The sequence below is a fragment of the Gallinula chloropus genome (genome assembly GCF_964237585.1).
Source record: "Gallinula chloropus genome assembly, chromosome: 12".
Classification (NCBI taxonomy): domain Eukaryota; kingdom Metazoa; phylum Chordata; class Aves; order Gruiformes; family Rallidae; genus Gallinula; species Gallinula chloropus.
The window spans coordinates 8,215,491-8,227,569 of record NC_140097.1 but is presented as its reverse complement, the minus strand read 5'-3'; the positions used below and the strand labels follow the sequence as shown (position 1 = coordinate 8,227,569).

Below are 12,079 nucleotides of genomic sequence, written 5' to 3'. Positions count from 1 at the left end.
GGGCTGAGAGCTGAAACCTGTGCTCATGAGAACAACCAGGATGGGCATGCGACTACATGAGCATGGACAGACTGCAGCATCACTGCAGTTATCCACCTAGTCCCACCTGTTACCTGTTTGGGATCCCTGTCCATAAAGAGGCACAGAGCTGGGCCACAGTTATTCCTGGTGGGACTCCATTGACATGGGAGGTGGTACCAGACCATCATCCTTCCCCTGTTCTTTCATCCAGAGGACTCTGGAAGGCAGTGTGGGAGGCTGCAAAACACTGCTCTCTACTTCACATCCCCACACTGGAGTTTGTCTTTGCAGGAAGAAACAATTTAAGCATTGCAAACAGAAATGATAAAGACAGTGCAGCTGGAGAAGAACAGCAGTCAGTTCACCGCAGGTAGCCTCTCAAAAGAAAATATCTCTGGGCCAAATTCAAACCTGGTGTAAACAGAAGTCAATCTTCCAGCAACAGGGGGATTAGCCCCCACTCGCACTAGCTTTGAATTTGCTGCTTGATGTTTATATCACTAGAGACCAAAGAATATACTTGCCAGACAAGAATAGGAATCATTAAGTCTGTGGTCCAAAGTGAGGCGCTGAACCATCTCAAAGAGTGAAGCGTGGTCAAAGTTACAGGGATTGGAAGAGATAAATTCATCCATGCCATGCTTTTGAGCTCTATCTGCATCTGTTCATTTATACATATAGAGAAAGACACCATTTAGAGAGATATAAGACATTTCAGTTGACAAATACAACAGAAAAAAATATACAGTATGAAGCATGAAAGCTAAATATCTCCTGGTCCCTACAATGCCATTAACTTTTCTCTTTGCAGGCTATACAGTACACTTTTCACCTCCCATTGTCAACTTGCATCAGTTATGGATTGTCTTCCTGCATTTAGGCAAAAGAATTTTAGAATTAACATCTTGTCAGCTGCTCGTTATAGTGCATTTATTCTGTGCTTAAAACCAGAACGCAAACCCAAGAACTTAGTCTGCATCTTACAAGACACTACGAGTTAACAGAATTTTGGCTCACATGAGTAAATTAGCTCCTATTTAGATAGTTGCAGTTAATTATAATAGATTCTGCCATTCTAATGAAGTTTTTCTCTATATTTACTAGGTTTTCTAGGTATCAGACCAGTTGTGTTGTTCTTTATCCAAATGCCAATGTTTGTCTCCCCAAGGCAATTTTTTTTTCCCCCCCTAATGGCAACTTTAAATGCTACCTCACTGAAATAAAAAGATGCTCTTTTAAGCATCGCTAAGTAGTTAAATTGATATGTAGTTTGTTGTCACTGAGGCAGTAACCCGATAGTGTGGCGGAGCTGCCAGTCAGCCCGACGGAGGGACTGAAATTTCCTCTGTCTGGATTACGAGCTGCCATTTTTGGGTGAATTAACAGCCCCAACGTATTCACACGTCTCTGCTTTGGGTGACGTTTATGGGCACTAACTCCTAGGGGCTAATTAATTAATCTCAACATGGTTAACTAAAAATACACCGAATTCAGCAGTTGAAATGAAGCAGCAGAGCCGGCCTGGGTGCGGCCAGCCGGGACCCCACTGGGAGCAAGCTTTGTTCTACCAGTGGCCAGGGAATTAAAGGACACCTTTCACTCGGTTTTGTCCGTGCTCAGCTTCCTACTATATGGGTTCTTGCCAAATCCTCCACAAAGAAAATAGGATTTAAATCCTTCCCCTGTTTATAGCCTCCTAAGGGAACTGGGTGGCCTTGAAACAATGTGGCTGAAAGGACACAAAAATGCAGTTTTCCGCAATGCTGGTAGTAGTATATGGTAACTGTATTTGTTGTAACACAAAATCCCTCTTCACCAGAAAAAAAACAAAAATCCTTAATTAAAAATTAAAATAAAATAAAATAAAATAAAGCTTTAAATGATAATGAGACAGTGGTGTTCTGTATATATGTTTTAGTATGGAATAATTAAGCTGTGAGGGATGGCAGGTCTTCCTAAGTACCTTGTTCGTGTCTGTGCTCTTAGATATTATCGATCATTGGAAGCAATCTTTACATTTGCTGTATAGTCTGTCGTTAGCTATATACAAACTATATAAATAACATCACCCACTGGAAAGAAATCAGACAAATTAAAACATGTAACATTTCAATCAGCTGCTAGCAATACTTAATTCAGCAGTAGCTGGCAATTTTCCTCATTAAAACCCTGCTGAATAAACACTGATTTTTTTTTCCCCTGCGGCTGGTTAATTTTTGAGGGTCCACTTCCCTGTTTCACTCCATGCACCAGCTCCTGCTGCCTCCCTCCCTGGCTCTCTCCCTAGCCCCAAATCCCCCCTCCGCTGCGGGCTCCATGCAGTCAGCATGGGGACAGAAGCAGCCGCTGCCAGAGCCGAGCAACGTGGCAGCACAAGGGCTGGCTCGGGGGACGGGGACAACCTCCCCGATGAGTACATCACCTCTACGGCAACTCTCCAGCATCCTTAGGCCAGGGACATGATGCCCACCCAGCGCTGGGGCACAGGGCATGGGCCAGCTCCTGTTTTGACAGCTTTATGCCCTATCATCTCTGTCCCTCTGGGCAAAGATCGATTTGATTGCATTCACTCCCAAAGAGTTTGCCTATGCTGTTTTCGATTCCATCCCTAGAGCCCACAAAATGTTTTAACAGATATTATCAGACTATTTTTAATGGCTTGCTGCTCTGCCCGGCTCCTCGGAGTTGACTGCAAGCTGACAAATTGGCTGGAGGCCTTCATTTGCCAGCTTCGCTCAGAGATTTTATTACTTTTCAATTAGGAGCCCTGATACACTGTCAATCCTCCTGCTCAGCCAACAAAGCTCTGAGAGCTGAGTAAATCAGCTGGAAATTTGAAGAGTCCTCTAGCCCTTTAGCTGGTGAACTTTTTTGAACACATGTGCTAGGAAGCATGTTTGAAATGAATATTTTCCACTCCAGAGTAATAAGCTTTTTCCCTGCTTTACGTTCTCTGAGCAAGGTGGGCTCGGAGGAGACCTTGGCTTGGTGTGAACCCACCAAAGCTCTGCTCACTTCTACGGAGCCGAGGGTCCATCCTGGGCTTTTAAAGAGCTCCCTGCCCAAGGCAGGGGCACAGACAGTTCCCTGCCAAGCGTGAGAACAGACACAGTGATTAAACAGCCTTCACAACTGCCCATAATCAGGGATTTTTTTACTTTCATTAACCACTTCGAAGCATCCTGAGCCCGCTCCAGAGCCCATCTGCCCCAACCTTCCCCACCTCAGAATCACCACCCCAGGAGAGGCATCAGGAACAGCACCACGTGAGCTCAAGAGACCAAAAATGTATTAAGCCTCACGACTTCAGCTTGGTCAGTGGTTTAAAACATGGTTTTCTGCCGTGGGAAGGAAGATGAGCAGCTCTCCCTGCAGCAGCCCAGCCCCACGGTTCTAGCCTCAGCACCCATTCTGCATCAGCAGAGCTGCAGGGCTGGGGGGTGCATGTTGCACACACAGGGGATAAAGCTGGCATGGTGTGAACTGGAGATGTCTTTGGAGAATGGTAATACACACATTTCTCTTAAATGGAGTATCTGCTCTGGGCCAGATGCTTAAAATTCCTAAGAGTATCTAGGAGTAGGTTAAAAAAGAAAATCCTATGCTAAACACACCTTTCCTTAATTAACAAATACCTCATACAACTTGCAATTTATTTTTACATGTTGATTTTTCCGATGGAAAAATTAAAAATGAAATTTAGGAATCAAATTATACTGAAAGCATTAAACTTCCTAAGCCACAGAAAAAGAAAAAGCCAGATCTAAACATATGATTACTCTGCTCCAGACAGCTGACCTGTGATTTAAAATGATGCCAACATCTGCATGTGAAACAAGCTTTACGTATAACGTACCCCCCTTTCAAAATGGCTGGAATAATTTGGATGAGATTTTAAAGCCAAGTACAAAACAAGAATGGCTAATATTCACACCCAAACTGTACAGCTAATTTCTAAGTACTTTAAATTAATTGTTTCGGTCAAATACAGTTGCTTTTTTGACCCTGTTATTCTAGCTAAAAAGAAAGGAGAAAACAAAGAAAGAAAGTTATATGATGCTCCAGTAATTTACAATCCCTTCCCAAGGTGCCGTGCCAAGCTCGCTGTTGCTTCTTTGTTCAGGGTCCCAGCCAAAATGCTGCTGCAGGCCCACAAAAGTTATCTTACATATTTAGACAAGCTGCACACAACTGCAGCTGAAAGGCGTTCGATGGTGGTCTCGGAAGGGAGCTGCCAGCCGAGGTGGACGGGCAGCACGGCCTCCACAAACCTTTCTGCTGGAAAACTGCAGACTCTGGCCTTTTATATTACACTCAGTCACCTACATTACAGCCTTTTTGTTTTGTTTTTCTTTTCTTTTAAATACTACTGGGTTTGTTTTGTTTGGTTTTATCCAGTTTGCATTTCATACTGACTCTGTGAACTAGCCCCCTGCGACCCCCCCTCCTCCTTACAAGTGTCTGAAATCAGTCTTAAAAATCTGCCAGTGCCAGGAACACAAAGATTTCAACAATAATCATAATGAAAACCAAAGGACCGTCCCACCATTTGGTCCTCTGAGGGCTGTATTTCTCTTTATCTAACTGCTATTTAAAAAGGAAGAGACAAAACAGTCAAATCTCTCATTCTTTTTTTTTTTTCCTTAAATGTATTTCCCTGCCCTCTGTGTCTCTTTTGCTCCAGCAATAATTTTGGCAGATTTTGCTCTGTGAGTGGTGAAGTTAATAGCGGGGGACAAGCTCCATAAAAGAATTCTTGTTATAAAAGGCTTTAAGTAGCCATTTTATTGTAAGAATTTCTTACTCCAGATTTAGTTCTTTTTGTTAATGAGTGACTTTGTTTAAGTACCACAGGCAACTGAACATCCAGTAAATTTTATGACACATTTGCTTATTAAAAAAAAACAAACCAAACCCCCCCAAAAAATCCCCCAACAAACAAAAAAACCCAAACAACTGTAAATTAAAAGGTGACTTTGTATCTTACTCATCTGGAAAATGTGTGCTTGTCATATCTGCTTGACATTACAAGAATGAAGATGTGGTTTGGACAGTAACAAACAATGACACTAGTCAACCTCATCAGGAGACATGAAATAAAGGAATGACAATGATTGATGGCAGCTACTCATTTACAGATATTTCTAGAAAACTCTTTGCTGGCCTGGCTGGGCAAAGCAGGAGAAGTTTTCCAGCCTTCGTGGTGCTCTCCAGCAGTGCACCGCGACGGGCGGGCGATGGCGTGCCCACCGCATCCGTGTGCTCTGAGGGGTGGCCCGGTCCCCTCCTGCTCTCACAGCTTAAGCAGAGCCAACGGACACGCTTGGGCTGCACCTCGTTAAAGAAATACCCAGGGGAAGCGCCTAGAAACCTCATTCTGTTCAGCTGTGTGGAGCCAGAAGCTTCACTAACAAATACCGGTGTTCTGAGGGGGGGGGAAACAAACCCCCTCCGGTACCAGGACGTAAAATGCCAGGGTGCCGTTTGTGAGCGAGCTGCTGGCAGTGCCGGCCAGTGACTTACCAAGGCCCCTCCTCACCATGGGCACCACGGCATCGGCACCTCTGAAAAGTGATGTGACTGTGCGTGTGTGTGCGGGGTCTGCAAACCTCCTCCTCCTCCTCCTCCTTGCAGGAGCTGCGGCCGCTGCAGCAGGCTGAACTCGCCTCTCAGTTGGACATCTAACAGCTCTTCTCCCCCCCCCTTCATATTATTCCACATTAAAAGATAGCTTTAAATTTAATGGGCTGTTTATTCTTGTGCTTTATGGCTTTTCCCATGCTGGAAACAAATCCCTTCCTGCTTGAGTTTCAATTTTAATAAACGATTATGAATGTTCCTGTAAATCACCCGGCACGCAGGGCACTGAGTCGAGATCTAAGTTACCTAATGTTTGGTAGTTAAATGAGCAAGAATTTATAGTATGCACTTACATAATTCCTTGTGTGGCAAGTTAAAAACACAGTTTTAGAACAGCTATTTATAATATAAAACATTGCTTCCGAGCATTTTTGTAGCTATTTAATATTTTGAATTGGATGACTGCACAAATCTGTGAATTTGTATTTCGTAAGTTAAGAGTCCCATGCTACTTAAAGCATGTAGAAGTGATTTACAGGCTAGTTTTAAATTCATGCAAGTTACGTGAGAACTGAATTAATATTTAAACTCTGCATTCCTGCAATGAAGCATCTGCAAGTTGACAATACAGAAGACACAGCAGCGTTCTTATGATATCTCTAACTATCTAAAAAAAAAATAATAAAGCAATTAAAGCACAAAACTAATAATCTAATAGGATAGCAATGCATTGTAGTGCAAATACATGTAATGTTGCCAGACCCAAGTTCATTCATTCATTCACTCTTTCTTTCTTTCTTTCAAAATGGCAAAAAAAATCTGTATTTCCATCAATTTTCTTTTCTTTTTGTTCTTTTTTTTTTTGGTTAAGTCTGATAAGAATCCTCTTTGGAAATCCAAACATTTAGAAAAGAAAACAAAACAGAAAAAAAAAAGAAAGAAAAAAGAAAGTGTCTGCTGAGAAGGAATTCTGCCTGCTACCCAGGGGTATATTTATACACACACGCACATACTCACACACAGAAACGGGAAAAAAAAGAAGAAAAAAGAAACAAAAGGCAGAAGAAGAAAAAAAGGAGGCTTGTTTGATGGCCAGGAGGGATGACACCGCCTGTTCCTTCTCATAATTGCATTCAGATACTCTGGATACATATTTGCCAGCTCTCATGACCCACGGATGCTATTTCCTCCTAAGGAAAGCAGGCACTCACCAGGTATTAGAGAAGCAGCTTTTAACACCAATAAAGGGTTTGGACCGGTTGTATTTAAGACTGAACACAGACTAGGGAGAAGCTCTTTTACAGCACAAGTTTGTGCTTTTATCTTGTTCAAAGTAGGTATTCCAGTAGGAAAAGGTAAAATAATAATAGTAATAATCCCCCTGCGTTATGCTTTTCCAGCATTGCTTAGAGTGGTGATTCAGCCCCACGCTAAAACATTAATTTACAGTAATTTGGGGGAAGAGCAGCACCCCTCCGTGACTATATGTATTTAAGTAGGAGTGGGTCAGCATCTCCAAACCCAGGGTGACCCAGAGAGCTGCCGCTAGCTGCTGAAATCATCCCCTATGAGTTTTACGAGAGAGGGAACTACCAAATCTCAATGACTTGGGCTTGTTTCCACAAGGCATGTGCGAAGGGCTGGTTTTGGGGGTGCTCCTGTGGAGTCCTGCACCTCCTCTGGGTCTCTCGGGGTTTCCTGCCCTACCTTTCTATGCTCTGAGGTGTCCACGGTTACCCCCGCACGCTGGTGCGCTGCACCAAGCTAATCATCGGCACGGAGAGAAAGGATATTGTCAGAGTGCAAAATGATCTGTTTTCAGGCAGGAAGCAGTCAACTAGATGTAAATTCCATGAAACAAAAGAAGGTATTATTTACAGTTTTATTGTGATGTTAATTAATATTTACATCTTGGAATGAAAAATAGAAATGTTAATGATTGGCTTTGCTAAGAGGATCACTTGATGCCAATGTGAAAGCCAGGGAGAGAAGGCAATTATGCAAACATCACATGCATCCTAATTTCAGTATGGAAACTTACATTTCAAACCTCAATTCAGGAAAATAACATGGAAAGTTTGTACTACAAAATCTAAACATGAGAAAGATTTAAGAGAAAAAAAAGCACATTGCATATGTCAGATAATCTAGTCTGATTATCTGAGCTGTGCTAGCTACAGGGAAGCACTTACCCTTGAGTCCAGCTAGAAGTTAGCAGGGTAAGAAGGAACAAACCAGAATAACATAAAGACTAGCAACAAGGCTCAGGAAAGCAGACAGGAGCCCTAACCTAGCAGCTAAATATTTGGGTTCAAGCAAAGAATGAAAAAGAAACTTAAAGAAAATCAAACCAACCAAAAAAAAACCAAACACTTACAGCTGAAAATTTTGTAAGCAGCTCAATAAACCTCGCTACTTCTTATGGGGGAACAGATAATTACAAATTCTCAAAACAACCAACTCTTTGTATATGGTGTGATTAACAGTCATTAAATATAAACAGACATTTAAAAAAAAAATATGAAATATAACCACAAGTGATACGTAAAACAAGTACAGACCAATCTTTCATGTTAAAAAGAAAAGGATTTGAAAACAAATGAGCATTTGAGCATGTTTGGGAATTTTGTTTGATGCATCACTAACACAGAACGAACAAAGATTGGTGCTTTCAGACAAGTGACCACTTTTATGAAGCTCAAATATTGCCAAAAGGTGTAAGATGTATTGGCAGCATTATTGACTATAATACTGTGCATGATTTCAACAGTAAGCAAGAACAGTTTTGGGTTTTTTCTTTTATAATGCGAACACTGGAGAGAAGCACAGCTTTGCGTGAATGGAGTTTTTCTTTTAAATTGCAGCAAAATAAAAAAAAAAGCAAAAACTTTTCACTCTAACAGGTATTGGTTGCCCACATAAAAGGGATTGTAGAGTAATACGAAAATTAATGAATAGCAGGATCTATTTTTCTCAGTACTTAAGTTGCAAATAAAACAAACCCCACCCGTGTTTGGAGCTGTCTGTTTACTTCCAAGTCAAGCACTGCTATCAAACTTCAGATGAGAATTTGAGTGCTGCTGAAGTCTGTGTTTACTAAGTCAGAAAAGGTGGGAACCAAACAAATTCAGTATTTCTCCCAAGTTTTCCCAACAGCAAAGCATGTTCTTCTCAAGTTCCCGTTTAACAGACAGCTCCATCACAGGAGCGGAGGGCTGGATTTTCTCTGCATGTGCATGCATGCGGCATGTGCCATCTTGGACTGCTACAACATGAAAGCTAGAACAACAGTTACTCGTCAAATGGCTTAACATTTACTTCTTTGCACATCCTCATTCACCATAGCCTCTAATAAGCACAAAAAAAATACGACAGGTATAAAGAGAAATGTACAGGAATAAAACTTCTGGCAAAAGTCCTTACCTTTCTGCAGGCAAAAGAAATAACAAACCAAAAATCCCAAGCCAAAAAAACCCAACGACAAACCAAGACCCTTTTTAAAAATGCAATACTTGACATGTTTGAATTTCAAGACTGAAGGAGCTGAGATACATTATTTGTGCATCTAAGACACTGGAGAAGCCATCTCATGTGGCACACGTGACTCACTTCTGCTTTTGCTTATTTACCTGCTGCACCCAATGACTTCTGCAATGAGCACCGCCAAGAACAAATGCTGAAGTATGAAAAATGAGGAGGCCCTGCTGTTGAGATGAAGGTCTACTATGGCATGCTGCCCTCCTCCTCTTGCAGGACAAAGGTCCTGTGCACAAGAGGTTTCAGAGGGATCTAGATCCAGGGAAGGAGGAGGAAGCAAGACTGAAAACAAAACACACTAGATCAGAGGATGCCGAAGTAGCAAGTCATCGTGATCATCACATTGAGGAGCTGACTGGTTTCCTCCTTCCACACTTTGGCACCACACAACCAAAAGGGATTTCCAGTGCCTGATGCAAAAAAAAAAGGGCAGCCTGAAGTTACCCAGCTTACAGGGAAAACACATTATGCATGGGAAGAGGGTGTTGGCATAGAAAAGCCAAATGATCCAGATCTGGAGGTGGTATTGGCATGAGAACAAGTGAGAGAAACTGAGGTCAGATCCTGACCTCGCAGATGCCCTGGAGGGACCAGGGGGGTGAAATCTCAGCTGTTTTCACCAGAAATGAAAATGAGGGATCCCTGCCTCCTGGCAGGCAAGCAAGACAAAAAACGCAAGGTCAAACCTGTGGCACCTGTATAGCTTTGAGCTGTCAGGCTGATACAGGTCTGGTGGACCATGAGTCTTTGATGGATGTTTTGGGTTGTGGTTAGGTGCAGACAGAACTCCTGGAGTTCATTATCCACTCTGTTGCTCCCTGGCAAGGACCAGGACAAACCAGCTGCCCTTTCTCCACCCCAGGTAACCTATTCAAGGAAGGTCAGCTCCCCATGCACACAGCAGTTGACTGTGCATGGGGACAACACACCCAAAGGTCCATGGCCCCGGGCATCACCTTTCACTTGAACCTACATACTGGTCTGGCAAAGTGAAAACTCCATAAACCTCAGGAATTCACCCAGAGAAAAATTCTCCAGGTCTGATGTGTGCAAGGATGGGAGAAGACTGGAGAGAAAGGCACTTCCCCAGTTGGATGTTATCTGTCTGCCTTCATCCTAATCCAAAGGGATCATGCTGGTATGAACAGGAGTGCACCCTCTTCGCACCAACCACACAGCTAAGAGCATCATTCAGCATCACTTGTTAGGAAAGGCAGCCACAAGCAGTATCCCTTGCTACACTTCAAAGGCCTTTAGCATGTACAAAGGCCGCTGTAGGAGGACCTGTGCCTGCTACATCCCAGAACCTGGGCAGAGGGACATACAAGCCCCAGGACAGCACGACTCAGCCGCGTCAGCAGGCTAATCACAGCCAGTCAATTTCCACTTGCAAGAGCACAATTCCTATCTCCCATTTCAACTTCCTGAGAAGCATCCTTCCCTCCCAACCCCAAGAGGATGAGGGTCACTGAAACGACAACACCAACTCTGGGTTTACCACACTGCATCATGCTACATCCTTGCTGACAGTGGCAGCACCACAAGGCAAAAGGGAGTCCAAAATATGCAGGGATGTGGATGATACAAAAGAGAAAAAGAAAAAAGAAGAAAAAGCACCAAGCAGAGGTTTTCTGCTGTAGCACTCACCACACGGCTGCATGCCTTGCATTGTTATTTTCTCTAAATGTTGACAGGAAGAAGTGAGACCAGTATAAAAGATGGTCAAATGATATTGATAAGCAACGGGCAGATTTTCTGAGTTCCTTACAAACACTCTGCAACAGCTTTACAGAGTCTATCATAAACGTTTAAACCTGATTTAATTATAAGATCTTGCTAATATTTACCACTTCTCCTTATTTTACTTTCATTTGATGATAGTAACTCTTAAACTTTGCTGAAACTAGCGAGAGCTGCTCTCTGTTACATAACAAAGGGGCTCCAGACGCCTGATCGAGACCTTCAAGAAGAATGAGCAAGGAGGCATTTGTCTGCTTTATAATCAAATTACATTTGCAAGACAAAAGAAATTGCTCTAAATTTCAAATTAAGCGAACAGGGTATAACTGCACAGGACATGCAGCACAGTTACGATTTAAAAGATGATTGCTTTAAATTCACATCTAACTGGCCTGCAAAGCAACCTGTTAAAAATACCATATGTTTTCCTACAGTTGAATATTCAACAGGAGACCTCTTTTTGTGTGTGCATTTCGTACTTGCAAGATTTGCACCTGTAGTTCTGAGCACGTGACGCGTTTGATAGACAGCTAATGGCGCTAATGAATCGCTCTGATCTGGGTGTGCAGTGTATTGTGCAGGGGTAAAAAGCGTGGCTGCAGAAAGCAAGCTGGGTCTCGGATTCTCAGATCCCAGTCTCTCTCCTCCATCAAGTATTGCACTTTAAAACACTCATTGACAAGTTCCCCAAGGAATTTTGTTTCTTGGGTTTGGTTGTGCTAAACACACAGCTTAACTGCTTCTGTATCCACTGATGTAAAAAGCAGCTTAATGATAATGAAAAACATTTCATTTTGAAGTCAGAAACACATGTGCGAATACTCATTTACATCAGTGCAGAAAATCTTTCCATCAAAGACTTCTGCTCTCTAAGAGAACTTATTTACTTACAAAATTGAGAGATTGGGGCATCTAGCTGGGGCACATTTCCTCCTTTAGCATTTAGCTTTTGCACTTGGGTAGGCGGCACAGGTTTGTGGGACTGGCCGGTGGCTCGGTACATGGCTTGGACCCACAGGATACGGTCCTGCTCATCGTCACTTGCAAAAATCACCGTGTCGCCTTCCTTCACTGCGTTGAAGAATGCTCTGCCGCCCTCCAAACCTGTCAGGAGAGGAAGCAACGATGGAGTTTCGTATACTTTGAGGCTAGTGAAGGGATATCCTCCAGCTTCCCACCCCAAGACCACCCCGCAGGGCGT

General features: G+C 42.9%; 1 protein-coding gene across 4 annotated transcripts in view; it reads right to left on the bottom strand.

The window, feature by feature from the left end:
* CADPS (calcium dependent secretion activator) overlaps positions 1-12,079 on the bottom strand; it is a gene marked incomplete at both ends in the record, with an annotated part of 215,861 nt that overhangs the window by 85,845 nt on the left and 117,937 nt on the right. For 3 of the 4 annotated variants that reach the window (XM_084269725.1, XM_084269723.1, XM_084269724.1), the window contains 2 exons: positions 546-682; positions 11,770-11,982. In XM_084269725.1, the coding sequence (XP_084125851.1) occupies positions 546-682; positions 11,770-11,982 (350 nt within the window). The remainder of the gene's footprint in view (positions 1-545; positions 683-11,769; positions 11,983-12,079) is intronic. The other variant, XM_084269726.1, reaches the window with a different exon arrangement.